Below are 23,793 nucleotides of genomic sequence, written 5' to 3'. Positions count from 1 at the left end.
CCTCATCATTTCACAATTCATGGAATTGACACCTTCGCGCGCTTCGGAGCTACTTCTTGTAGGAACAACTCTCACTCTGGGGAGTTGCATTTCTATTAAATCGCCGGAACTTTTACAATTTAACGATGACATGCTATCATGATTTCGACGCCTCACACGCCGCCGAGGTTCGTATCACTGGACTCTAGCATCTTTAACATTACTGCATTACCATTTGAACGCAATCCTCCCTACAAATTGCCTGGGGCTATACGGTGTGGATGAAGGAGATTAGATGTTGATGGTCCAAACCATCAAATGGATGCCTCTGTTCCTCTTATTCTTCGGCGACAATTCATTCCATCCCTCGAAAGCGATCTTCTGCCACTTCTTCAGCGCGGATATCTCGTGAACGGCCATGGCGAAGGAACTTACAGAGCCGGGCTTCAGGGTTGGGGTGCCACATACATAAAGCTGTTATGAGTAGCATAGGGGAAGGATTTATGGTACACAGTATAGATAAAGATCAATGGAAACAAAGATTATATCGATAGGAACAAGGACGCATCATTGATCGTGTTCGTTTGTAATTTGTGCTCCTGATACCGCCGGACTTGGATGAAACTTGAGCACAAGTTGTCACTATAACGACGATTGCATGCACATGCTGCGCAGAGATGCCTGGTATGGTACAGTTGTCTCAAAACCAGAGTGAATGAAAACATGAATGACGTCGCACTTAAGCGGAGTTAAGACAATGTGCACAGACCCCCACCGCGCGAGAGCCGCAAATGCGTCACTAGTTACCAAAGCTATCTTTCGCCATTCTTATCCCACCCGCAATAACATTTCTCTTCTAATATCCGCCACATGAGAATATCTTACAACCAACATGAATATGCAGCGGTCGAGCGAACACATAGTTCCAATAGCTGCTGGAGGACCATCTCACGTAAGTACAAATCAGTTTGCCAACTATCTGCCCGATGAAATACTTCTTGAGGTCTTGAACTACTTCCCCAAGGGCGCGGAATCACAAGGTCAGCTTGCAAAGTTCTGTAGCGTCTCACGACAGTGGTACGATGTTGGAATCGAAAGGCTGTACGAGGCTCCATTCATATCTGGCAAAGCGTATGATTTGTTCTATGCGACCGTCTGTCCAAGCAAGAACCTTCACATCAAGCGGAGTGATCTAGCTGGCCTAGGTTTGTTTACCTTCTACTGCTACTGATAGACTTTCAAGCCTCTTAACATCGTATAGTGAAAGTGTTGGACTTCTCTCACCTCGTCCATCAAGGCAGTAAAGCGCAAACTGCTCGCCTGCTAAGCCGAACGCAACAATCTCTCCTCACCTTCGTCGCACCGCAGGCCTCCTTCGCGATCAACTGTTGGGCCTCACTATCCAAATGCCACAAACTCCGCGTCCTAGATCTTTCCCTGGTTTCGGAATGTATATCATACCAGTCCCTCACGCAAACCCTCCGCCAACTCCCCGAACTCACCGAACTATACCTCCCCCGCTGCTCGAGCCGGTACGACTATAACGACACAAAAGGTATAGGAACCAGTGTCAAATGGCCGCTCCAACTCCAACACCTCACCTTGTCCGGAAGCGTGCACGGCAAACTAATGTGGGACATGGTCGTGCAACCGGAAACCTTCCCGCGCACGATCCGTTCCATCGCGCTATCGCACTGCCCGAAGGTGTCCGCCGACGAGATCCGCAAGCTCCTCAAAAGCCTCGGGGACCTAGTAACGCACGTGGAGCTCGTGGGACTGCCCGCCGTGTCGCAAGGCCGCATGAACGGGATCCTGCAGTGGGCGCCGAAGCTCAAGAACCTCACCATCGCGACGGACTACATCGACATGAACTTCGGGCACATGCCGGACAAGTTCAAGGCCTCGATGTGGAAGCTCGCGCAGCCGCTCGAGTCGCTCACGCTCGCGACCTCCGGACAGCGCGACGTCGACCCCTCGCGCGCCTTCGCGGCCGTCGACCTCTTCTCGCTGATCGACGAGCGGTTCCTGGGCCGCATGCGCTTCATCAGCGTCGCGCAGAGCACGGGGTGGGCGGCCAAGGACGACGGCGCGGAGGTGGAGGCCTTGGAGATGCTGCTGCATGAGTTGGACAAGGAGAATTGGGACATGAGGAGGTGGCACTATGAGGAGTTCTTGGGGCGATATGAGGGTGTGAGCTGGGGGCATTGGGCACTCTCGCCGAAGGGCAGGACCATGCGTGCGAAACTGAGGTTGTTGAAAGATATGTAGGTTCGTTCGCTTGTTTGGTGGTGCGCGTTGTACTCTTTTTTGAGCTTTTGGGTGACGAACTTTTGCGCGTAGGAAATCGGAGGGCATTGGGGAATTTCCTATGGCATAAAGGAAGCAAGCGCTTTTGCCCTTTATCTTTCAGAGTCGTACGGTCAACGCTCGCTTGCGACGAAGAAGACGAAGCCACGAAATCACGATGTGTTTGAATAACGAAAGAAGAAGCATGAGCGTTATCTGTCATTAGTAGTTTGTCTTGGAAGCAGGCATGTATGTAATAATTTTATTCGTCCCGTCACGATGATGGCTAGCGAAAGATTGCTGGTGTACTTGCGCATATCCCATCATCTCTCTTACTATGTATCGTTCAACCACATCGCACTCTCACATTCCCCGAACATCTATCAATATTCGTGCTTATACCAGAAAAAAAAGAGAGAGAAAGAGAAAGAGAAAGAGAACCGCGATGACATTCCCCCCGGTCTATAAGGAAAAAAACCCATGTATGAGTTTTCTTGAACTCGTCATCCCATCATCATACCTGTCGTCGTATTTTTTGTGTTCGCAAAAGAAAAAAGGTGGTGATTTTGTAACTACATACTCCTTTATATCTGCTCGCGCGGGCTCCGTTTAAGCACTGCCGTTCTGGGTGACCTTGGACGAGGAGAGGATGCCCCTGACGCCGCCCTTTGCACCGACCTCGCGGAAGATGGCATTGACGCTGAGGTCGGCGGCGATGTTGATCTGGACCTCGACCTTGCCGCCCTTCTTGACGCCGCGGATGGCGGCCTCGGAGAGGATCTTGCCGATCTTCCAGGTGCGCTCGCGGAGCTCCTCCTCCTCCTCTTCGCTGTCGTCCTCGTCGCTGTCGTCCTCGTCGTCCTCGTTGGCCTCCTTCTTGGGCTTGGGCTCCGGCTTCGTCACCTTGATGTGCCCGGCGCCCTCGGCGAGCTTGATCAGGACGTCTCCGCCCTCGCGGGGGGTGGAGATGATGGCGCTTCTTCGCACGGGGAGGGAGGTCTCGGCGTCGACGATGGGGTGGAAGATTCCGTGGGACTCGTCGCCGGAGATGCAGAGGACACCGACGGCGTGGGAGAGGTGGGGCACGACAGTGACCATGGGGTGTGTGCTCTGCTCAATGTCCTCGACGTCGAATTCCTGGATGAGGCTGGCCTGGATGGCGGCACCGCGGACGGAGAGCTCGCTGGGGTTGATGGCGGTGGGGGAGGTGGAGGGTGCGAGGACGGTGGTGGTCTCGGGGAAGGCATTGCCGACCGCAGATGCGATTCTAGGGGTGTGGGAGTTTCCACCAGCGAGGATGACCTCGGTGATGTCAAGAGGGTCGAGCTCGGCCTTCTCGACGGCGTGGGTTACGAGACGAGCGAAGGCGGCGAAGATCTTGGAAGCGAGGAGCTCGTAGCGCGAGCGGTTGATGGTGGCGGTGAAATCGATGCCGTTGGCCAAGCTCTCGACGGAGAAGTTGGCGGTCGTACCGATGGAGAGAGCCTTCTTGACGGCCTCGCACTCGAGCTTCATCTTTGCGAGGGAGCGGTCGTTCTCCCTGGGGTCTCCGGCGGATTTGTGCTTCTTGATAAACTCCTTGGCGAAGTGGTCGATGAGGACTTGGTCGAGCTTGAATCCGCTGACCTCGTAGTCGTGGAGGGTGGCAAGGACGGTGTAGATTCCACCGCGCGAGGCAACGACGGCGACATCCGACCTTGTTCCGCCCAAGTCTGCGACCACGACAATCTTGTCGGCAATCTTTGCGTCAGGGCGAGCATCGTATGCCAAAACAGCGGAAACGGGCTCGTTGATGAATTGGAGGACCTCGATATCGGCGTCCTTTGCGGCCTGGCTCAAAGCGGCCTTCTGGGCCTCGGTGAAGTTGGTGGGCACAGTGATGACGGCTGCATTGACCTTCTTTCCGAGATAGTCGGAGGCGGAGTCTCGTATCCTCTTCAAGTGCCTGGTGGTGATTTCTGAGACCGTGACATCGTTCTCCTTCTCCTCCTCGGAATCGCGAATCTTGAAAGAGATGGTGGATTCGTGCTGGATGGGGTGGGCGGACTGGTGGCAAGGGCTGGGGTCTATCGACTTGAACCTGGAAAATTTTGTTAGAAACAATGGGATAGCCAAAGGATACTCAGCACACACTCTTGTCCGAGGAAATCTCTGAAGTAGGCGACGGTGTTCTTGGAGTTGCGGATGAGCTGGCTCTTGGCCTGGGAACCGTGGAGTTCTTCTCCCTCTACGTAGGAGAGTATTGAGGGGATTTGTCGGTCTATCATATCTGTAAGCGGGGTTCTCGCCAGCCAGCCTTTAATGGTATGAACATACCTCCATCCTCATTTGCGATAACCTCAGCTTTGCCATCCTAAGCCTTCGTTAGAACCTCAATCGTCTGGAAAATCCTGGGATCCAGTCTTACTCCTGTGGTGAAGGCAATGGAGCTGTAAGAATTTCCAAAAGAGATTCCGATTGCGACCTTCTGGGTGGGGGTATTTTCTGCCTCTGCACTCATCGTGGCGGTTGTGTGTTTTTCTTCAAAATCCGGCGATGGGCAAAATTTAAAAATAGGACTACTTCGCAGAGTATCCTCGAGGTATATGACTGAGAAGAGAAAAAAGAGAGAACACTTGGGAAGGGTTGATCTAATAAAAACCTGGAGGGACCTGAACCTGAATCGACGCCGGAACAGAAATTCAAAAAGATTTATGGCCCTAGCGCGGGACCGCCGAGTCTTGGCATATCCGCTCCATGCAATTCGACGTTTCGCTATGCCATTATTGCGTAGCGTAGGGCATTTGTTGCTTCATTCACAAAACTTTCTCACATTTCCCTCTATTGGGTTCCACACAACATGTCTGTCTCATTGACGATAGTCCTCCCGGGTGACGAGATCCCCTCCAGCGCTCTCCCCAAACCCCAAAATCAGAAAAAGGCCCTCACGCTCGGTCCCGGCCTACGACACATCCCACCCGGCACCATCACCACCACAATCGCAGGCGCATTGGTGACAGACAACAAGAAGAATGCCGCGTGGATAGAATACAACAGCGGCAGGGTACGTCTGAATCCAATTCCCTCATATATCTTCCCTTTCATCACTTCAATTGGATCCTGCGATTTCTTTCCTTCTGGCTAACAACAAGGATAACAGTACCTCCCCTCAACCAACGACCTCATAATCGCAACCGTCAACACATCCTCCGGTGAGGCCTTCAACTGCTTCATAACGCCCAACACACCCCTCGCCACGCTCCCGCACCTCGCCTTCGAAGGCGCGACAAAGAAGACACGCCCGCAACTCCCACCCAACGCCCTCGTCTACGCGCGCGTCGCCAACCCGGGACGAGACTCCATCCCCGAATTAACCTGCGTCGATGCGTCGGGCAAGGGCGACGGGCTCGGCCCGCTGAAGGGCGGGATGGTGTTTAAGATTAGCTTGGGCATGGCGAGGAGGTTGCTCGCTGGGAGGAAGAAGGGGGAGGTGGTAGTGTTGGAGGGGTTGAGTGAGAAGGTTGGGTTTGAAGTCGCGATTGGGAGGAATGGGTATTTGTGGGTGGATGGCGGGAATGTCAAGACGACGCTTGCGGTCGGGAGGGCAGTGCAGGAGGTGGATGAGCAGGCGTTGGGGGAGAAGGGGCAGAGGAAGGTCGTTGAGAGGGTTTTGAAGAGTCTGTGAGAGAGGCCTTGAGATTCGATTCTGTGAATCGTTGAGACGAAATCAAGTCAGGAGATGTTGATGAAGGGCATTGGCTTGGGAAAGCGGATCATCATGTTCCTCACTCCACGGAGATAGCCAAGCTCGAAGTTGAGCTTGTACATGAGTCGTTCGGCCAGAGAGCCCCGTCACTACCTAGGAATCTCCCAAAGAGCAGTTTCGGAGTGACTATCCGGCCAAGTATGCCATAGCTTCAGTTTATGCAAGGCTGACGTCCAACTTTGGATCTCAATTGCCTGTTGAAGTGGTATCACGAGAATCAGAAGAGCTGTAGTCTAGGTAGCGACATGCTGTGCGCTTAGTATCAGATAGAGGGTCTAGAGAGGTAGGCATTGATCAAATCATATACCCAATATACAATGCATGACTTAGGAGAGTCTGCTCGGATAAAGTTTCGATTTTTTTAATAGTCCGATGCAATATGATCTTAGAACCTAATCTACTCAAGCCAACGCTGTGTGGCTCGATCTCCGCTGACTATGGCTGTCTCGTAGCCAATCTTTTCTCCTTTCCTCGCTGCTTGACGACCCATTTAACCCGACATACAGCTACCTACTCTAAGGTGTCTTTCAACATCATCGACATCACGCAGTTACTCTAAGGCGTAACACGCACAGGGTCCCTGGGGAACAAGCTCGCCATGCGAATGTTTGGCAGGCCCAACCAGAACTGCACGATACGCTCGAGGCCGAAGCCGCCTCCACCATGCGGCGGGCATCCATACCTGAAGCTGTCAACATAGTCCTTGGTACCGGCGCCGTTAGGGTCGATTGGGGGATCGTGCTCTCGCATCTGTTTAGAGAGCAACTCGGCGTCGTGGATACGCTGGGCACCAGAGCAGATCTCCTGGCCGCGCATAAACATGTCATATGAGTTGGAATACTTGGGGTCGTGTGGGGATGGCATGGTGTATGCGGGGCGGACGGCAAGGGGGAATTGGTCCAGCGTGTAGAAGTCGGAGCCGTATTTCTCTAGGACGAGACGACCAAGCTTTTTCTCCTGCGGAGTGCTAGGGGGTTCATGTTAGTTCGGCATCATGTAACGAAAATTGCAGGAAACTTACCTCAAGTCATCGTAGTCGTTGAGATCTTCGCCAGCGTCGCGAAGCATCTGTATACCCTCTGAGAAAGGTATGCGGGGAACCTTGCCAGCCTCTGGGAGCTTGAACTCGTCGACGTGGTAAACACTTCGGACCAGATCGGTCTCCTTCTTGTACCGCTTGTTGAGCTCGGTAAAGATGAAGAGCATGAGCTCCTCGAGCACACCAACAACCTCGTAATAGTGCTCCTGGAACTCCATCTCAAGATCGAGTCCAGTGAACTCGGTTAGATGTCGTGCGGTGTTGCTGTTCTCGGCTCGGAAAACGGGCCCGATTTCCATAACTTTTTGGAATCTACCCACAACAACGAATCAGCCTGCAATCTTCTATTGATATAAATAAATACACACCTTGAAGCAATGAGCATTTGCTTATAGAACTGCGGGCTCTGTGCTAGACCTTGTGTTTTTCAGTTTTTGGTTGTGTCGAAGTATGAATATGATACTTACATGCGGGACGGTCAAAGTACTTAACCTCGAAGACACTAGCACCACCTTCGGAGGCGGAACCAAGGATTTTGGGAGTTTGCATGAGAATAAAACCCTTTTGAGAAAGAAATTCCTGGAATAGAGCGCATACTCCGCCCTTAATGATGAAGATAGCATGATTGATCTTCGCACGCAAATCGATGGTTCGGTTGTTTAGTCTCGTGTTCAATCCGACGAGCGGCCTACCATCACTCTCCTCCTGCTTAGAATCATCCTCTCCCAAGCCCTCACTCGGGATCGGACGCTCCGCATCCTCGACCTGCAACGGCAGAGGAACCTCAGCTTTGCTCTCGACGAAAAGCTTCTGGATGTGGATCTCAAAGTCCTTGATAGTCGCACTCTTGATGGGCTCCTTGACACGCTTGACGAGACCCGTGACGGCGACGGTGCTCTCGGTCGACACGTTACCCGAGAACTTGACCATCTGCTTGCTGAGCTTCTCGCTCGCAGCGACGACGGCCTGCACGGTGTTGAGACCCTGCCTCAGGTTGAGGAATGCCAGCTTAGCGGACTGGACGCGCGCATTCTCCACCCAAGCTCGGAAAGTGATCTCCTTGTCCTCGAAATCGGCAATCTGGGAGAGGTCCTCGCGCTTCGTGCCGGTGACCTTGAAGTCCTTGGAGCCGGTCAAGGGAAGCTCGCCGTACGAGTCCTTGGAGACGTCTTCGGCGTCGGCTGCCTCTTTCTTCTGGCGCTCGGCGAGCTCGCGGGCTTTGGCGGCGGCTTTCTTCTCGGCCTGGGAGATGTGAGTGGTTTGTAGGGAGTGGCAATGGCGATCAAACCTTTTCCTTCTCCTTCTGGGCTTTTTTCAAGGCATTCTTGGAAGGTTCCTTCGTAGGGTCGCTGGCGCCTGCAGCAGCGGGTGCGGGTTCGGCCATTGTGTCGAAGCAACAATTGAAGACCCAAGGATTGTAGCAGATGAATTAAATGAAAGGAGAGCCTGCAATGGTAGGCGTGGGACGGTGGTGTTAAAGTTCTTGATATCTCGCGTGAGAGGGGACGTGGAATTCGTGGTGGGGCTAACGTCAACCAAAAGTTATGATTCATTTGCCCCGCCCTCAGCCCTATGACCGCACATGCCCGCAACGACTTCAAGGGCAGAATGGGAATTTTTTTTCCAGCCACCAAATCCTAGACAGAGGATGACTGTATCTTTATGACGAATTTAGAGAATCTGCCTAGAATTCTTTTGATGAGTTGTGACTGGCACAAATTGGTCTAATCAGTAATTTGAAATGATGGCAGGTGAAGTATCTGATCTTAATGGTTCAGAAGCATACGCTTCTTCCTTGTGTCATTATTAAGTGGGTAGTCGACGGTATATCTATCATACACACTCGAGCCCCATAGATTACCTCAATATTAGAACAGAGTACAGCCAATGCCACCACAAAAATTCGCTCCATACAAGCCCCAGATGAGTGACTAGAGCGAACCAAGATCATGATTCTCCCATTTCCCCCGGCACCCCTGGCACTACCGGAGTGAAGCGCTTCATAAAAACTGTCCGTCATAGGACTATAATCGGTAGGCAGAACAGAGGACAAATACACTAAGGGGCGGTCTAGATGGTATCGATTGATCGCCGGAACATAATGGATGAGAGTTCGAAGACAGTCCCATGCAAGTATGAGTATTCCACCCACAAGCTAGGTTTTCTTGTTACTATCTAGCTACTGTGGCGTATGCGGATATTTTGCGGCAGTCTACTACAAGTGTGTTCACTTCCAATACATGTAAAAGCGTGGTGCACAAAGTATCAAGAAACAAACGTTATCACCGCTGTGCTCTAGCTGATAGATTGGGATAGCAAATGCAGACTTGATGACTATTGCGGCGAGTCCTAGTATACTGCCGCCATATATGTGCCTGGCTTCCGGCGGTAGGAGATTGCAAAGGAGGTTGAAGATTAATGCTACTTTCTTAGCATAAGCAGCAAGTGAAAGACAACAAAAGAAAACCTGATCTACAGAAATGAAAAGCTCCCTACGATTTTGAAGAGAATCATGGACAGATACTAGAAAATGAGAAGCATGCATCAAACCAGCTCTTGCTTTCAAGTTTCTCTTGACGCTCCTCAGCCGAATCTCGATACTCCCGTAAGTTCATCGCTTTCTTATATTCCTTTGCATATCGTGAGGTGTGTTCAAATTCAGTAGCTTTAAACGTAGACAAAGTATACACCTTCTTTCTCAGTCCTTGTACGGAACCAGTACCTTTCATGTCACATTCAAATATCTCTGCCTCCACATAGTGCTCGTTGTCGTGTTCAAAGACTTCCGTAACACGGTAGAGGCGTCTCGTCGTTGGAACGATGTGGTTTGCTTTTGTTGGGAGGGAAATCCGGTATCCATCTGGTACTAGGCGTGCTCGTTCTTCTGGACCAACGGACAGTGCTTTGCATGATGGCTGGAGTTGGTGTTCAGGGATATTTGCCCAAAGTCGATATTCAAGCCCTGGCGCGGCTTCCAGCGCCTGTTCTGCACCTTGGAGCTGTTGGAAATCTGGCCAACTGCACTCGTGGCGGCTAAACCTTATTCGGGTATTAAGGTGACTGGACGGTGGGAGATGCTCGCTCTTGAAATAAGTCACCCATATGAGATGTTCACGTTGCTGAACTTGATCGATTTTGAGAATCTGTGCCTCGGTTAGATTGGGGCTTGATTGGCTCTGGGAAATGCATACTGTCTTAGAGGGAACAGGGACAGAGAGAGATGCTGAAGGAGAGGCGGGAGCATGAACCATTCTGCGACTTGCTGGAAGTAAGAAAGACGGAATTCAAGTGAATGCGAGAAAGAAGAATCGGCCTGCAGAAATGCAACCGGTGAAGGACTCAGCCTTGTTGGGACCATGCATGATATATCATTCTAAAACATTCACTTTGTCCGCTTTGAGATATCAGACTCGAACCCAACCTTTTGCATCGTTCTGGCGGGATGCAACGTAGGCCGAGATTGTGTCACCAAAACATGCCTTTGCTTCCTATAGGTTGAAGTGTGACAGGGCGGCACTTGCAGAGAGATCTATGAAGTTCTTTTCAGGAATATCGTGCTCGCGATGCTTAGGCGATGTTGCTTAGAAGCGGGAAAAGGCACTCGATATGCTCCTATTGGTAGATTAGGGAATGACACTTTAGGAACCTTGGGAACCTTGGGAACTTTGGGAACCTTGGGAACTTTGGGAACTTTGGGAACTTTGGGAACTTCCTATTAGACGAAGGGGAGGTGGCTTGGCTAATCCCAAGACGGATGAAGATCGCATCGCTTCAGCACCTCCTGCTGGGGAGCTCGCCTCGACAATATTGGTGCGGGACCCCTTCTAGCGCTGGGGCTTGCAGATGAGAAACTACCAAACTTCCCAAACTTCCTTAACTTCCTAATTTCCCTAACTTCCCTAATTTCCTGACATCTTTAACTCCTTTAACTTTCCTAACTCTTCTAATGCAGCCAGGCCAGCAAAAACGCATCTCAGATATCGCTTCGAAACTGGATATCGAAGGCAACATATCCTATGAGCATGAAGCTATACTCAACGAGCGACTGGTCCTAGCTTTTAGCTCGTTTCCCCGCCGAACGAAGAAGATTGATCGGATACATGTTTCAGCAGTGGAGCGGTCTATGCGAAAAAAAGCTAGTATCATATACAAGGAGGTTTTGCGATGCGCGCCTCACCAATTGATTCCTGTTATTCTAGCTATCTCGCCCTGGGCATGTAAGAGATTTAACGTTCGCGAATATCTGGCTCAAGAGCGCAGGGCTTTTTCCGCTCTTAACAGGAGTATTCAGAACGTACTGGATTATGTTGCCAGAATACACGGATTTGATCAAGAAGCTGCTTCTCATCAATGGATAAACACACTTTTCCCCCAAGGTGCGAATAGTCAAGGAACTAGCATGAAGCGTGCTAACAAGATGCAGCAGATCAAGGGATCCAGAGACCGATAACCCCAATGGAGAATGACGAGTGCCGGACCTTCCACACTGCATCCCGAGGAGAACTTCACATATTTGGACCGAGCATTATGGATAGATTACAGGGAGAGGAGGTTGCGCCAAACCTAACAAATTGTGTCAGAACCAGAGCCACAAGTGGCGTTTACGCGGATATCCTCATCTCCATAGACCTAAAATCGTATCTCGACATTGCTGATATCCTTTTTCCGCAAAATAGACTTGCGAGCCTGCTACACACAGAGATATGTGCTAATAGCGACAATGTTGGTTCGTGGCATTGCTAGTAATCTGGTGCACTGCTGACATGATTAGACGACTATTTAGAAGACCATGGCGTATACACCCTTAAAGGAGCATTGTGGCAGGGCGTTAAGCAGATATTTCCAACCCTGATTATTGATGCCATAGATGCTAGCGAGTTACGCATTTGGGAGAGGCAGAACTATCTCTTGTCCACAACGGATTGTGTCACCTTGGAAGTTCTGCGCCGAAGGCCTCAATGCGGTACTGTACGCTTGCGATTGGCGTTCCGGGAGGGCATTAGTATAGCGAAGGCAATATACTGACTGATAAATTATATAAATTCTTCTTTCCACGCCCCTCCAAGAACAAGTATGTCTACCTTTGGTGGCACAATAATTTCACCTCCTCCTTCTTTCAACCAAATGGTTTTACCACGAGTTGGATCCTTGAAATGTATCTCCTTGCAATCGCGAAAGAAGTACTTTGTATCACCTGCCTTCTTAGAACATTCTAGGAAGTCAACCGTAACCTTTTTGCCATCTTCAAAATCGTTTGCAAGATCTTTCCAACGGAATTGCTGCACCTGTGAGCTAAATCTAGAGCCGGCGTGAACAGGGTACTAAGGACTTACTAGCTCAGCACGCAGCAGCGTTTCCTGGTCACTTGTCATCGAGGCTGGTATTTTCCTTTGGTTACGGTGGTTGTCGTTTGGAGGTACCCGGCCGGGCAAGTTGCAGCGTTTCGATGGATCAGATAGTCAAGATTCAGTGACGAAAGTGTAGATCATGGAACCATATGATTTGACAGCGCGGCCGCCTCAGGCTCCCATACTCGAGGCGTACTAGCTGTTATGTCTCACAAGACCGACGGGTTGAGTGTTGGAAGTAACGACAGAAAACGATGACAATGAAAAGGTCGTGGGGCAGACATCAAATAAAAAGTCTGGGCGTTTACCCCTCGCGCTCACGTGAGAAGGGCACTACTGTATGTTCACGATTCTTATGTACAATCACGCTAACAAAAGGAAGGTAGCTTGTACTATGCTCCTATCTTACAAATATGTTAACAAACCAACAGTCAAGAGAATAGATATTGTGATGTAGCAGGGTATATAAGGCTAGTCAGAGAATATGTGAGAGAGGAAGGGCACTGCAAAATAGATACATCGCCCCATGCCTTACTGAAGGCGCGATGCGTGATTATAATCAAATGATCAGTGTACGGGCTGACGGTAAATTTAATAAATACATACAACCGAAGCCAGCAGGTTGATGTCCAACAAAAAAAGGCATGGGGTAGTGTCCGATAAGGAGTAGTTCATACATTCAAAACCCGTGTGGATCTTCTGGTCCTCACTTGAGCCTGCCATAGCAGATGGCTAAGAAGAATCTACCTTCATGCAGCCTAACCTTGTGTTTTCGATACAAAGAATACCAAAATCCAGAAGACAGCCTTCACCATGAAATTCCATCACACGCTCCCAGCGCCGCAAGGACCTCTTTCCCAGACTCAAAGCAGTGCTCGCGACAGCATCCTGCAATCACCTCACCAAAAAGTACATTGTCAAGCGGCGGAAAGATACCCTGGCGAAATTTGTCTTCCACACTTTGCTGGTATGTATCCAAGTTCCAGACATCAGGCGCAGGACGTGTGTGAAAAGGATAATTGCCTGTTGCAATTATGTAGAGAACAATGCCTAAGCTGAATACGTCAACCCGCGGCGACGCAAAGTCTGACTGTGGATCGAGGAATGGTGGATCAGGAATTAGGTCGCCGGGAAAGCCTAGCTCTTCACATCGGGAGCTACCAAAATCAGCAAGGACAATGTCGGTACTTTTCTGTGTCTTGTGAGGCAAGATGTTGTCAGTGCTTAGGTTGCGATGGACGATACCCTTTTCGTGAATATACGCAACAGCTTCAGCAATCTGAAGGCACCACGTCTTCCGAATTGCGTCGGTGAGTTGGTTGGCATTATTATCGTTGTCAATATACGATTGAAGGGTTCCACAATTTGCTTCTCCAAGTAATAAACCGTCCTTCAAATTCTCCATGCTGTAAGGCCCATGATACCTTAGCACCAAGATTAGCGTTGAGTAAATCCGTGGGGAAGACAACAACGTTATTACTGGATAATTCTTGGATGTACTCCCAGCCTCAGCAGAAGTGCTTTCTCTACCTCTATAGCTCTTTCGAATTCCGCTGAAAAATTGGCGAAATCTGTGATCCTTGGTGTCTTGAAAACCAAGCCATTCTCTAACCGATAGACCTTGGATGTTCGGCCATCCCCAATTAACTTCATTGAAATTTGTATGAGATGAGAGGTGTAAACGTTTGAGAATGCATGGTGCTAAACGGGCATGGGCAGGTCATAATAAAATGGGGTGAACTGGCCCAAGCTGAAACGGCAGACATTCACTAGCCAAATAGGGAGGTAAACATGGATCGGGCCGACGTTGCATTTGATTGGATACACGTATTGTATGGACATCAACTGATTGTACGAGTACAATAGAACCTCCCGTGTAGGCCTGTTGCAAGACGCCACCAATACTCGTCCCAAAATGTGCGCTGGGCGATGATCCCTGGAGCTGGTCTGCCTCATTCAATCCATGACAGGGGTAATAAGGAACGAAAGTACTCTGCCTCGCAATATTCCATCCTCAATCATCACCATGTATCAAGAAACTAATCTTCGCTGTTTCCAGTCAGTCGTGCCGATTTGCGTTTCACGTCACATACCCTCCATGAGCCGCGCAGGATCCTTCCTTCCTTGCTGATTTGCCTGCAACCAACGTGTCTGCATGGCCAGGTTGACCCTTCAATTCACAGTCTGTACCGTTGACCTCTTGGCCGAATTTGATGCACCCACACCCATAGTAACGAGTCGCTAACCTCATACTCGTACACATCTTGGAATAGAGTACGGAGTAGTTGACGACCGCTTGGACGAGAATTGTGGTAGAGGGTTGTTGATGGTTGGAAAGATGTTCAGCTGGTTGGATGTTCAACTTCAGATAATAGATTGATCAATCCCCTACTTATTTATATTGGTGTCTCTTCTCTGGCAATGTGCAAATAGTCCCCCAGCTTGTGAAGATGTAGGCCAAGCCGATGGCCGAAGATGGACCTACTCGTATTATCGAATCGCGCATGCACAACCTGATATTCTCTTTGTGCATGATGCAAGTTGAAGGACGAAATGCAGTACATTCTTCCCTAAGGTCCTAACCTTCCTATCCTTCCTACACTCCCAAACTTCCTAAACTTCTAAATTTCCTAAACTTCCTAAACTTCCTAGACTTCCTAAACTTCCTAAACTTTCTAACCTTCCCAACCTAAACTTCCTAAACTTCCTAAACTTATGCCTATGCTGGTTAATGCTTTATACATTTTTATATGACCATGGCGATATGGGAAGCAACTAGCAATCCAATTCGTAGAGAGTCACGTAAGCCACTCAACGAAACTTGACGACATCACCATTAAACCCCTCACATTGGGCATGTGGTTCCTGATTTGTCGTCTGGCTTCCCCTTCGCATACGACTAGCCATCGGATTCATTGGCCGCCGATACATCCTCAGGTATCACGCTGCGACTTTAGCAACAAAAGTGCAAATGACGACGAGGACAGTGGCGGAACGGATGTCCTTCGGATAGCGAGGGCAACAGCGACGACGATACGCAACTGAGCAACGGCGACGGTAAATTTGTGAGCCCCAGGAAACGCATACCCTAGTTACCAGAGGATGATAAGCGCGTGATGGAATGGAAGTAGGAAAGGGCAGAGTTGGCGTTGGATGTCTTCTGCATTGCAAGGTAGATCTGCTGGTGCAGTGCAGACTCGCTAGTATTCGAAGTTACGAGAGTAGAGTCAAACGGAAACATCGTACAATGCAGGCCCTAGTTTGGCAAAGATTTGTATGTGGAACCCACGCCCTCTGACTGTATCATTCAGTCTCCCACTTCCCTCTAATAATGTAAACCCCTACTTCTGCTGGCAAAACATTTCACCACCATCTTTCAATGGTACCTGCAAGTGGTACATCGAACAAGTCTTGGGACTGTCCTTGTTCGTAGAATCTACGTACACGAACCATGTAGTCTAGTCGCTCTTCACCCTGTGGTGCTGGACCCTCGTGAACTGGCCGGTGCCCCGTCATGATCATATAGATGATGATTCCCAGACTGTATAGATCAAGCTTTGGTGATTTCAATTGATCGTCTGTCAGTCATGAATTTATTGCACATCCTTGTTATTCCCTCTTGTTGAAGAAGCCGCCTCTTCGAGCAGCCTCTGGTAGCTCGGCTGGCCTGTCTTTACCTTCGGCGCTCGATCTCCACAGCAGCTGTGCCTGTTCACACCATCGAAAATGTTCCAAAAAGCCATCTCGCGCATACACTTTGTCTCGAGCCTCGAATGCCCATTTCTCGCCCACAGCGCCGATGATGTCCCTTTCAAGAGCAAGTTGACACCCAGCACACGACATTCCGTGTTCGACACTGCCGGTTACTTTATCGTAATAAGGAAGTGCACACGACGCCATAAATTTGAATTTCTTATTTCGTTCTGAGCTCGCTGGCTGGGCTTGTCCTAGTGCGTGTGGTTGCCGTCTGCGAATCAAACTAGCCTGATGGACAGAAACGATCGCAATGCGGGATTTGCGCACGGATTCCTCCATGGAATATATTCCAGGCAAGGTCTTGAATGACCTCAGTCGGTCTGACTCGGCCTTGGTGAGGCGGAATTGCTTTCGGAATGCGGCAAGAGTTTGCACTTGGGTCTGCGGAGCCTCTTGGAGGCATTTGAAACAGCATCGCGTCCACGTTAGGAGAGATATAAATCCGCCAAATTCGCCACAAAGACTACAAGCCTTTCTACATAGTGCGTCGTAAAAGTCGAGTAGAGAAATGTCGGTGGCAAGTCGTGTTCGTAACAAGGCGCAGAGAAGGTTCAGTCCATGCGAGACTATCTTCTGATACTGCTTGAGATAGTCCACCGTCTGTCTCGATCTAAGATTTGTTTGTCGGAACTTGAATAGAGAATGCATATCAAGACGGAACAACGTGTCATGCAAGAGCTCGAGTGGTAGTCGATCGAGAGAGCCGAGTCCCATATTCGAAGTCCGCTGGAAGGGTGTCGCTATTGATAGATGAATATCGACATGTTCACGAGGCGAAAACCAGATCACGGAGAGAGGGAAGTCTTTGCGATGGTAGGCGGCGGTTCGAACAATGGCATCGGCCTGTTCTTCGCCGAAACGGTATTCGGTGGCGGAGCGATATCCGCGAGGCATAACGGTAGCCATTCACAAAATGGTCGATATACTTGGGTGAAAGAGGCACTGGCCTTAGTAGACGTCGTTGGTGGGTGATGATCTCAACAAAGCGTTCGGCATATCACCCGTTATATCATGACCCGCACGACTCGTCGAAGAAACGCGGACGTCGAGCGTCATCCCCTCTCCGGACGGCGCTGCGTTTGTAAAAGGGCCAGATCGGCAGTGGTCGCCGATGAAAGCGGAGGTTGGGTGGTAGGAACGAGTATGTAAAGTTAAGAATGCAAGACAAGTTAGCTGTAATCAGGAGTCGGGGTTTTTTTATTGATGCTGCGCCGCGACGCGTTGGGGCACGCGATGTTAGACAAAAGTGGCGCCCGCATGTGTAGCAACACCAAGCCACAAATCATTGTGGGAGCCACAGCTTCGGCTTCAATGCCATCGGATACCCGACGAGCACCTCTGTGTTATTCCTATATCTACTCCGTATTATTGTCGCATATGCAACAACATGTTCAAGAACTCGGGCGAGCTTCTTGTTGGCCGCGGCATCCCAAAATGCCACATTCATCTCCTGCACGCCCATCTCCCCGTTCAACAGCCTATACTTGCACCAAGCTAATGTCGATTCTCAAGCGTATGGGCTTTATTCTATTCACTCCCTAATTATCATGATGTATGAACCCCAGGCTCTATATCTGCCAGAGACCCGTCTCTAAGCTATCTCTGCGCCCTTTTGCTCTTCGAAATCTTTCTTGGAGGCCTTGAAAGCTCCGAAAAAGCCAGAAATCCTAGCGCCTTTTCATCCATTGTGAGAGAGGGCGAAAGGGTTGAAGAAAAGGATCTCGCCGGTGGAAAATCTTCCCTTCACTGCAACTTTTATGCCTATGAACGTTTGTCAATTGCAGCTCCTGAACATTCTTGTATGTGGACTGGGTCTTACTGCAGTATCTGCATTTCTCCTACCCAAAAGTTTTATCATCATCCTGCACAAAATGACAAGACCACCCCTCCTTCAGCCCGTGAATTTGAGCGTGTCGAGTTAGGTCGAGTTTTTCCTTGAAAGGAGATGGGCAATCACCGCACTGATGAGGCCTTGAAGCCACGTGAGCACTGATAGGATATCATTGCTTGATGACAATGGAGTAGCACACTACTAACTCTAGTTCTGATTATGTCTGGAAAATTATCCATATCTTACAGCAATCATTAAATTCCATATGCCCGAATCGCTATGCTGCATGCAAACTCCATTTTCGACATCCCATGTCGATGACCGCCTAATCGGACCACTGAAACTTAAAAAAACCCTAAGAACATAATGCCGAAATCTCGAAAGTTGCCTTATGCCGTACTGGCAGACGCCTTGCTGTGCAAGAAAGGCCGGAAAAAAGACGCCCGCTCAAAGCATGTGATAAAAATCATGCACTGATCTTGTCCACTCATGCGAATGTCGAAGAGCGATTGACTGCAGTGGCTCCATCCCAAAGCTTGACTGTCTTGCCTGTAGCGCGCTCTGGGCGCTCTGACTCCCGGCAGCCGAAGATGTTGACATGATTGTCATGGTGTGCAGCAGCAGCAATCAGTAGACGATGGGGATGGAACGCAGTGCTTGCAATGGCGGAAGACCTGTCGCGAAGGAAGCCAGAGTACGGCTCAAATTGTGACACGATGTCGCCATTGTTGATGTTGAAGATCTTGATTCTATGACGTTGGGTACCGCTAGAAGGTAATTAGCAGTGTCAGACTGAAATGCCTTGGAAATACTTACGTTGCAAAGACAGGCGCATGTTCGTGGACACTCAAAGTCCTCAGTGTATCGGTGGTTGCCTGTATAGTCTTCACGCTCTTGTCCATTCGGATGTCCCAGAGCTTAACTTCACCGCTCCGACAGCCGCTGACGAGCTCGCGCTGGCCACCTCGCTGCAGATGAACATTGGTAACCCATTGCTTGTGCTCTTTCCAAACTTTGACCATAGCCGTTGCTGGCTTCTGACGCTGATCGTATACTCGAACCGCGCCGTCACCAAAGCCCGCGGTGAAAACGTCGCCTTCGACCTGGTCCGAGGTCAAGGATGTGATGCATGAACCGGACCTAGCCGGTATATCGCTTGTACATATTTCTGTACTGGCGTTCCAAACGCGGATGACCTTGACATCGCCCGCAACCAAGGCGAGACCTCTGCCTTGCTGCCAGTCAAAGACGAGACCAGCATTTTTGGTGCTTGGGACAAGATCCGTCAGGGCTCGGAAGGCAGTAACTAGCTCCGTCTTTCCTCTTGAGTCATAGTTTCGGAAAACTTTGAGTACGCCGTCTGAAGATCCAGTCATGAGGAGGGCTTGGTCATCTTCATTGATGAAACGAACTTCGCTAATCCTCGAGTCCGCTGGATTCCCATTTGAGAAGCTGTTGATCCTTTGGGTGGAGCCGGAGTAATCAAAAACATTAACCGTGTTCCGGTTGTCTGTGACGACTAGATGGTCCTCAAACTGGTGGAAGCACATCTTCATAGGCTGGCTCAGGTTGTCGAAATATCCTCGAGACACATCCCATCGATGTCCTACGGCAATGTCTTTTAGCGGCTGGGTCTCGGCAATGATCTTATCGTTGCGATTCCTCCTCCATAGGCGGCCATTATAATCTGTGCTACCCGGTTCGTCTGCTTCGGTGGGTCTCATCTGAGGTTCGCGGAAGTACTCTGCAGACCATTCGAAAAAGGAGCTCTGGAGGGGCAGCTCGGGGGGTGTCGTGAAATCTCGCGGGACAAATCCACGTGTAGCGGGCTCTTCAGTGACATAATATCTCTCTGGAGTATGCGGGCGTATGTCGCTTGGAGGTGCGTGGACGTCCTCCGTCTGCTTCTGTCCAGGGCTCTTCTGAGGCGAGGCTGGCGACTCATGCGCGCCCCAGAAGTTCTTCAATGACGCAGCCACGCTTCCCGTCCTCCGAAGTGGATTCAGTAAGTTAAGATAGCTGGGTTCTTTGGAAGGGGTGGGAGGAGCAGTCGCCTGCTGCGAGGGAGCTTCCTCAAGTACGCGCCGTGTACTCGCCCGCGACACGGGGTTCTTCCGGACCAAATCTTCATATTGCGGCTGCACGAACTTTGCCAAAGGCGACTCCAGGAGTGCGACGAGGACCATGTCGACTACCGAGCCGGCATCCCTGGCGATTTCTGGATGAGGATCGACAGACATGACCAACATTTCCTTCCAGATGGTAGCATATATGGAGTTTTGCGAGCAAGAGCTTGCTAGGGAAGGATGGCCATTGATGGATGAGCGTGTTTTCATGAATAGACCGTCTGAATCCCTTTCCTCTACTCTCGTATTAAGTTCCGCATTGCCCTCTTCCATGAAGTGTTCAAATGCCGCGACAACGAATCGGCTCCTGTATCTCACAATGAAGGTCGAAAAGAATATCAGCAGCTCTTTTCGTACAAGGCTGTTGCCGTCGGTGGTCATGACCAGAATCATAGACGCAATTGATTCTTCGATTTGCGCGACTTGCGACGTAACGTCGCGAATGCCCAAGAAGGCGGTGAGGGCATAGAGCATAGCCGCGCGAACCTCTGTTACCGGATCAAGCACCAGCTCGCAAAGGCGTTCGTGGGCCATGCAGCGAATTCCAACCCATTTCGCTTCCTCATAGTTGACCCACAACTTGCTCAAGCAGAGACAGGCCCACTGGCGCAGAAGAGGATTCTGCATGTCTTTAAGATGATCCAAGCAGCTTTCTACTAACTCGGTGCTAAGAGATGCGCGTTGGCCTTGGTTGTAATCTTTGCAGAACATCGCGACAATGAATGCGCACATGGCCCGGTGTTCGCTGGCGTTCGCGATCGGAATACCTGCACTGGGGTTCAATATATTGATGAAATACTGGTACCCATTGTCCTTGAGAAGATCCGCTTGGCAGGACTGGTCCACTGCTAAGATTCTAGCCCAGATGAAGACCATGACCGGCTTGAGTTCAATGGCTTGTGACTGCAAGAGCTTCAGCACATACGGGAAAATCCCGATGCTGAGGGCCAAGTTTACAGCCCAAGGCCCCAGGTCGAGAAAGCGCGATAACAGGATGAGCGCCCTGAGTCTGTGTACTTGACTAAGAAGAACTTGCAATACAATTGGTAGTTGCTCGGGTACCTTCTGCTCCACGGCTCCCTGTGTGAGATAAACTTCAAAGGCGGTTAATTGCTCAGAGAAGAACTCCGAGTGCCTGTATGAATACTCTTTCTCGCCCCGAGCTTCAGCTTGGAGGTCTGGGAGTTGGGCTAATATCAGCTCCACAGCAAGATCCCAGCTTCGCCATAGAGGATGATCATATGTGTGTGGGACTTCGGGGTGGGAGACGGGATGGCAATGATATACTCGCATGATCCTCTGCGCGAGTAAGAAATTTCGGAAAAGAGCAGCAACCATGAGATCCTGGCGGAAGAGCTTCTTGAACAATGGTTTAGAGAGGGAATTCCAGGCTATGGTATCGGTGATGGCCGTGAAGATCCAGTTCAATTCTCCGATCGGAGTACGACGTTCGGAGACTTTGCCAGGGATGTTATGAGCATCACGGATATTCACCTTACAAGGAAGGGGATTTTGTAGTATGAAGAATCTCACCGCCATGGCGATGGGATCCGTCAGGCAGGAGGTAAATATATCGGCGGGTAGTTCTGGATTTGTAGGAAGCGATTCCTTCTCCCTACAGGCGGCTAGGTGTATGCAATCGCTGAAGTCGACGAACTCGACACTAGGATCTCTTCGGCGTGCTTCCTCGAATTCGAGTTGGTGCTTATCCGCAAATCGGTTGAAGTTGCTGATGATCAAGCCGGCATCTGAACAGTCGTACACAAAGAGACTCGGCGCGCCTATCCAGCTTTGTAAATCATAGAGCGACAGAGGAATGTATTGTGTATAGTTTCTGTTGAAGACCCAGATTTCACCTGAAGAGGTAGGCTTTGGTACGCCATGTCCGTTGTAGTGAAAAAGTACCCTTTCATTCCGTGCATTTCGCCGCAAGGTTGAGGTGTACTTCCTTGTTTCGTCGGTAGTCGGGTCGAGGAGAAGTTTGTAACGCGTGCGCATGCTAAGCTGCTCATATTGTGTCTGTAGAGCCTTTCCGATCTGGTTCATGGGGGTGTGGCCTGGTGTTTGGGACGTCACAGTGGGATCTATCCAGCATTCTTCCTTGGCACAAGGGCTCGTTTTGATGACATCGGGTGGGTCAACGCCGATGTTGAGGCAGAGTGTGAGTACCGCCGATACCGTCTTGAGGCGATCACGCATTCGCCATTCCTGAAGCGGGAAGCTACCTGTTACATCCTTGGGTATTCCTCCCGTCTCGTGCCTCTTCTCCGTGAAATACATGAAGAAAGTGGATGTGAGCAGGTTGTTGTATTCTTCCGAGTTGAGCTGGTCGTCCCATCCATGCCTGATCTTGAAGTGGCCGTCAGAAGTATCGTCTTCCTCCGCCGGAGGGTCTGGTGCAGGGGAGGCATTGCGGCGTGGACCAAAGTCACTCTTCGCTCGCGCAAGGGATGGTCGACTAGTGGGGGCTCCGAGGGAGGCGCGTCGCTGGGGTGTTGGGGTTTGTCCATTAACTTCTTGGGAGGTGCGACTGTTTGAAGGATGTGCGGCCGCTGCAGTGCTAGGACGTGATGAGGTGGTACCCTGGGGCGTTTGTGAATCGTGTGGCGGACCCGGCGGTCCATTAAGAGATTCCATACCGGCGGAGTTTGTGCTACGAGCAGAGAGAGGTTGAGGACGTAAAAGGTGGACGGTATGCGCGTGTTAAGGAACTGGCACTTAAGCTGAGGTCGAGCTGGCTGCGATATCAATCTTTCTGGCCGCACCCATGACGGATAAGGCGCAGATGCTCTAGAGATGCAATAGTGGATGGCGTAGATAGCAGTAGAGGAAAAAAGGTAGAAGAGATGGTGGTGCAATGCGTTGCGTCACGTATAAAGCTGAGCGCTGGGTGCCCGGAGTGCTCGCGGTGAACCTTTTCGGTTGAGCTCGAGGGTCGAGGTGAGCTTGCACTGGCACACGTGCGGCCACCCAGAGAGGCCTCATTATGTCATCATCCCCAATTGGGTGGGAGAGGAGTGGTTGTTTGCCGTGGCCAATCAGCGGACAGTCCATGATCTGCGCCGGTCGCCTATTCGGGAAAAGACTGTGAAACAAGACAGGTGGGTGTATCTCGAATGCCTCGGAGGTATATAGCACTACATACAGTGTTCCGTATAGGTACTTATCAACAAGCTGTGAGTATTGCCCTGTAGTTACTGCTTAACACTCCATATCTCTAGGTACTCAGTACCTGTATATCTCAACAGGAATATACTCTGTGCAACCAATTGGCTCTCTGCTAACACATGATATACCTAGTTCATCCACCGTACACATGCAGACAGGTAAGGCCTGCATCTGCACCGCAATAATGTATGTGCTACACAGCACTGGACGGTGAAGAATAGGATAAGTCAGATGTGCATTTTATCCATTGATCCCCGTAAATCTGTCCCTTGACGGTGTCGAGGGCATGACACAGTAAGTGTATGTATAAGCTTGAACTATGTATGCTTCCCACTGTCCGTGTGCAAGCATTCATAAGAGGTACTGAGGCGAGCTTTTTCAGGTGAAGAATTGAGCACAGCAATCAGCAACCACAGTGCACTGTGCTGGAGGAGCCTGTACCGTGTAGGAAACTGCAGTTGGTGAAACAAATGCTCGGGAGTCTGAGCAAAGACTCCGCTTTCTTTGCTGCGAAT

At 50.3% G+C, this 23,793-nt stretch overlaps 10 protein-coding genes across 10 annotated transcripts; 3 read left to right on the top strand and 7 right to left on the bottom strand.

Annotated features, from left to right (window-relative positions):
- Positions 1–816: 816 nt before the first annotated feature.
- BU24DRAFT_417573 (uncharacterized protein) lies at positions 817–2,618 on the top strand. Its single transcript, XM_033526753.1, has 2 exons — positions 817–1,184; positions 1,241–2,618. Exons 1-2 carry the CDS (start codon positions 872–874, stop codon positions 2,245–2,247), a joined length of 1,320 nt encoding a protein of 439 aa, XP_033390261.1. The 5' UTR covers positions 817–871; the 3' UTR covers positions 2,248–2,618.
- Positions 2,619–2,803: 185 nt separating this feature from the next.
- BU24DRAFT_32692 (chaperone protein dnaK) lies at positions 2,804–4,941 on the bottom strand. Its single transcript, XM_033522992.1, has 4 exons — positions 4,673–4,941; positions 4,582–4,618; positions 4,399–4,525; positions 2,804–4,345 (listed from the first exon to the last, which is right to left on the bottom strand). The coding sequence occupies exons 1-4, from the start codon at positions 4,763–4,765 to the stop codon at positions 2,875–2,877; spliced, it is 1,728 nt and encodes a 575-aa protein (XP_033390260.1). The 5' UTR covers positions 4,766–4,941; the 3' UTR covers positions 2,804–2,874.
- BU24DRAFT_384249 (exosome complex exonuclease-like protein Rrp40) lies at positions 4,878–6,343 on the top strand. Its single transcript, XM_033524834.1, has 2 exons — positions 4,878–5,308; positions 5,405–6,343. The coding sequence occupies exons 1-2, from the start codon at positions 5,105–5,107 to the stop codon at positions 5,927–5,929; spliced, it is 729 nt and encodes a 242-aa protein (XP_033390259.1). The 5' UTR covers positions 4,878–5,104; the 3' UTR covers positions 5,930–6,343.
- Positions 6,344–6,348: 5 nt separating this feature from the next.
- BU24DRAFT_417569 (aspartyl-tRNA synthetase) lies at positions 6,349–8,474 on the bottom strand. Its single transcript, XM_033526752.1, has 5 exons — positions 8,338–8,474; positions 7,517–8,291; positions 7,418–7,466; positions 7,032–7,361; positions 6,349–6,977 (listed from the first exon to the last, which is right to left on the bottom strand). Exons 1-5 carry the CDS (start codon positions 8,431–8,433, stop codon positions 6,566–6,568), a joined length of 1,662 nt encoding a protein of 553 aa, XP_033390258.1. The 5' UTR covers positions 8,434–8,474; the 3' UTR covers positions 6,349–6,565.
- A 2,407-nt stretch (positions 8,475–10,881) lies between these two features.
- Positions 10,882–11,810, top strand: BU24DRAFT_32591 (uncharacterized protein). The gene has a single exon (XM_033522979.1). It carries the CDS (start codon positions 10,996–10,998, stop codon positions 11,497–11,499), a length of 504 nt encoding a protein of 167 aa, XP_033390257.1. The 5' UTR covers positions 10,882–10,995; the 3' UTR covers positions 11,500–11,810.
- Positions 11,811–12,075: 265 nt separating this feature from the next.
- On the bottom strand, positions 12,076–12,664 carry BU24DRAFT_417565 (uncharacterized protein). The gene is made up of 2 exons (XM_033526751.1): positions 12,383–12,664; positions 12,076–12,328 (listed from the first exon to the last, which is right to left on the bottom strand). Exons 1-2 carry the CDS (start codon positions 12,419–12,421, stop codon positions 12,083–12,085), a joined length of 285 nt encoding a protein of 94 aa, XP_033390256.1. The 5' UTR covers positions 12,422–12,664; the 3' UTR covers positions 12,076–12,082.
- A 389-nt stretch (positions 12,665–13,053) lies between these two features.
- Positions 13,054–14,061, bottom strand: BU24DRAFT_417563 (kinase-like protein). Its single transcript, XM_033526750.1, has 2 exons — positions 13,878–14,061; positions 13,054–13,821 (listed from the first exon to the last, which is right to left on the bottom strand). Exons 1-2 carry the CDS (start codon positions 14,048–14,050, stop codon positions 13,206–13,208), a joined length of 789 nt encoding a protein of 262 aa, XP_033390255.1. The 5' UTR covers positions 14,051–14,061; the 3' UTR covers positions 13,054–13,205.
- Positions 14,062–14,254: 193 nt separating this feature from the next.
- BU24DRAFT_417562 (uncharacterized protein) lies at positions 14,255–14,765 on the bottom strand. Its single transcript, XM_033526749.1, has one exon. It carries the CDS (start codon positions 14,658–14,660, stop codon positions 14,478–14,480), a length of 183 nt encoding a protein of 60 aa, XP_033390254.1. The 5' UTR covers positions 14,661–14,765; the 3' UTR covers positions 14,255–14,477.
- A 1,241-nt stretch (positions 14,766–16,006) lies between these two features.
- BU24DRAFT_339942 (uncharacterized protein) lies at positions 16,007–17,047 on the bottom strand (the record flags this gene model as incomplete). Its single annotated transcript, XM_033523210.1, has 1 exon — positions 16,007–17,047. One exon carries the CDS (start codon positions 17,045–17,047, stop codon positions 16,007–16,009), a length of 1,041 nt encoding a protein of 346 aa, XP_033390253.1.
- A 1,120-nt stretch (positions 17,048–18,167) lies between these two features.
- On the bottom strand, positions 18,168–23,043 carry BU24DRAFT_384239 (WD repeat-containing protein-like protein mip1). Its single transcript, XM_033524833.1, has 2 exons — positions 18,801–23,043; positions 18,168–18,751 (listed from the first exon to the last, which is right to left on the bottom strand). Exons 1-2 carry the CDS (start codon positions 22,745–22,747, stop codon positions 18,472–18,474), a joined length of 4,227 nt encoding a protein of 1,408 aa, XP_033390252.1. The 5' UTR covers positions 22,748–23,043; the 3' UTR covers positions 18,168–18,471.
- Between the last annotated feature and the right edge of the window lie 750 nt (positions 23,044–23,793).

This window comes from Aaosphaeria arxii (assembly GCF_010015735.1).
Source record: "Aaosphaeria arxii CBS 175.79 unplaced genomic scaffold BU24scaffold_1, whole genome shotgun sequence".
Lineage (NCBI taxonomy): Eukaryota > Fungi > Ascomycota > Dothideomycetes > Pleosporales > Aaosphaeria > Aaosphaeria arxii.
The sequence above is the reverse complement of the archived record's forward strand: the minus strand, read 5'-3'. Positions and strand labels throughout refer to the sequence as shown.

Coding starts and splice junctions, on each gene's coding strand:
- BU24DRAFT_417573 (XM_033526753.1), top strand. CDS start 872: ATGAATATGCAGCGGTCGAGCGAACACATAGTTCCAATAGCTGCTGGA. Junction 1,185..1,240: donor GAGTGATCTAGCTGGCCTAG/GTTTGTTTACCT, acceptor AACATCGTATAG/TGAAAGTGTTGGACTTCTCT.
- BU24DRAFT_32692 (XM_033522992.1), bottom strand. CDS start 4,765: ATGAGTGCAGAGGCAGAAAATACCCCCACCCAGAAGGTCGCAATCGGA. Junction 4,619..4,672: donor CCATTGCCTTCACCACAGGA/GTAAGACTGGAT, acceptor ACGAAGGCTTAG/GATGGCAAAGCTGAGGTTAT. Junction 4,346..4,398: donor AGAGATTTCCTCGGACAAGA/GTGTGTGCTGAG, acceptor AAAATTTTCCAG/GTTCAAGTCGATAGACCCCA.
- BU24DRAFT_384249 (XM_033524834.1), top strand. CDS start 5,105: ATGTCTGTCTCATTGACGATAGTCCTCCCGGGTGACGAGATCCCCTCC. Junction 5,309..5,404: donor TAGAATACAACAGCGGCAGG/GTACGTCTGAAT, acceptor CAAGGATAACAG/TACCTCCCCTCAACCAACGA.
- BU24DRAFT_417569 (XM_033526752.1), bottom strand. CDS start 8,433: ATGGCCGAACCCGCACCCGCTGCTGCAGGCGCCAGCGACCCTACGAAG. Junction 7,467..7,516: donor GTACTTTGACCGTCCCGCAT/GTAAGTATCATA, acceptor GAAAAACACAAG/GTCTAGCACAGAGCCCGCAG. Junction 6,978..7,031: donor AACGACTACGATGACTTGAG/GTAAGTTTCCTG, acceptor TGAACCCCCTAG/CACTCCGCAGGAGAAAAAGC.
- BU24DRAFT_32591 (XM_033522979.1), top strand. CDS start 10,996: ATGCAGCCAGGCCAGCAAAAACGCATCTCAGATATCGCTTCGAAACTG.
- BU24DRAFT_417565 (XM_033526751.1), bottom strand. CDS start 12,421: ATGACAAGTGACCAGGAAACGCTGCTGCGTGCTGAGCTA. Junction 12,329..12,382: donor CGCTGCTGCGTGCTGAGCTA/GTAAGTCCTTAG, acceptor TCACAGGTGCAG/CAATTCCGTTGGAAAGATCT.
- BU24DRAFT_417563 (XM_033526750.1), bottom strand. CDS start 14,050: ATGAAGTTAATTGGGGATGGCCGAACATCCAAGGTCTATCGGTTAGAG. Junction 13,822..13,877: donor GTACATCCAAGAATTATCCA/GTAATAACGTTG, acceptor CTTGGTGCTAAG/GTATCATGGGCCTTACAGCA.
- BU24DRAFT_417562 (XM_033526749.1), bottom strand. CDS start 14,660: ATGTGTACGAGTATGAGGTTAGCGACTCGTTACTATGGGTGTGGGTGC.
- BU24DRAFT_384239 (XM_033524833.1), bottom strand. CDS start 22,747: ATGGAATCTCTTAATGGACCGCCGGGTCCGCCACACGATTCACAAACG. Junction 18,752..18,800: donor CATGCGCCTGTCTTTGCAAC/GTAAGTATTTCC, acceptor ATTACCTTCTAG/CGGTACCCAACGTCATAGAA.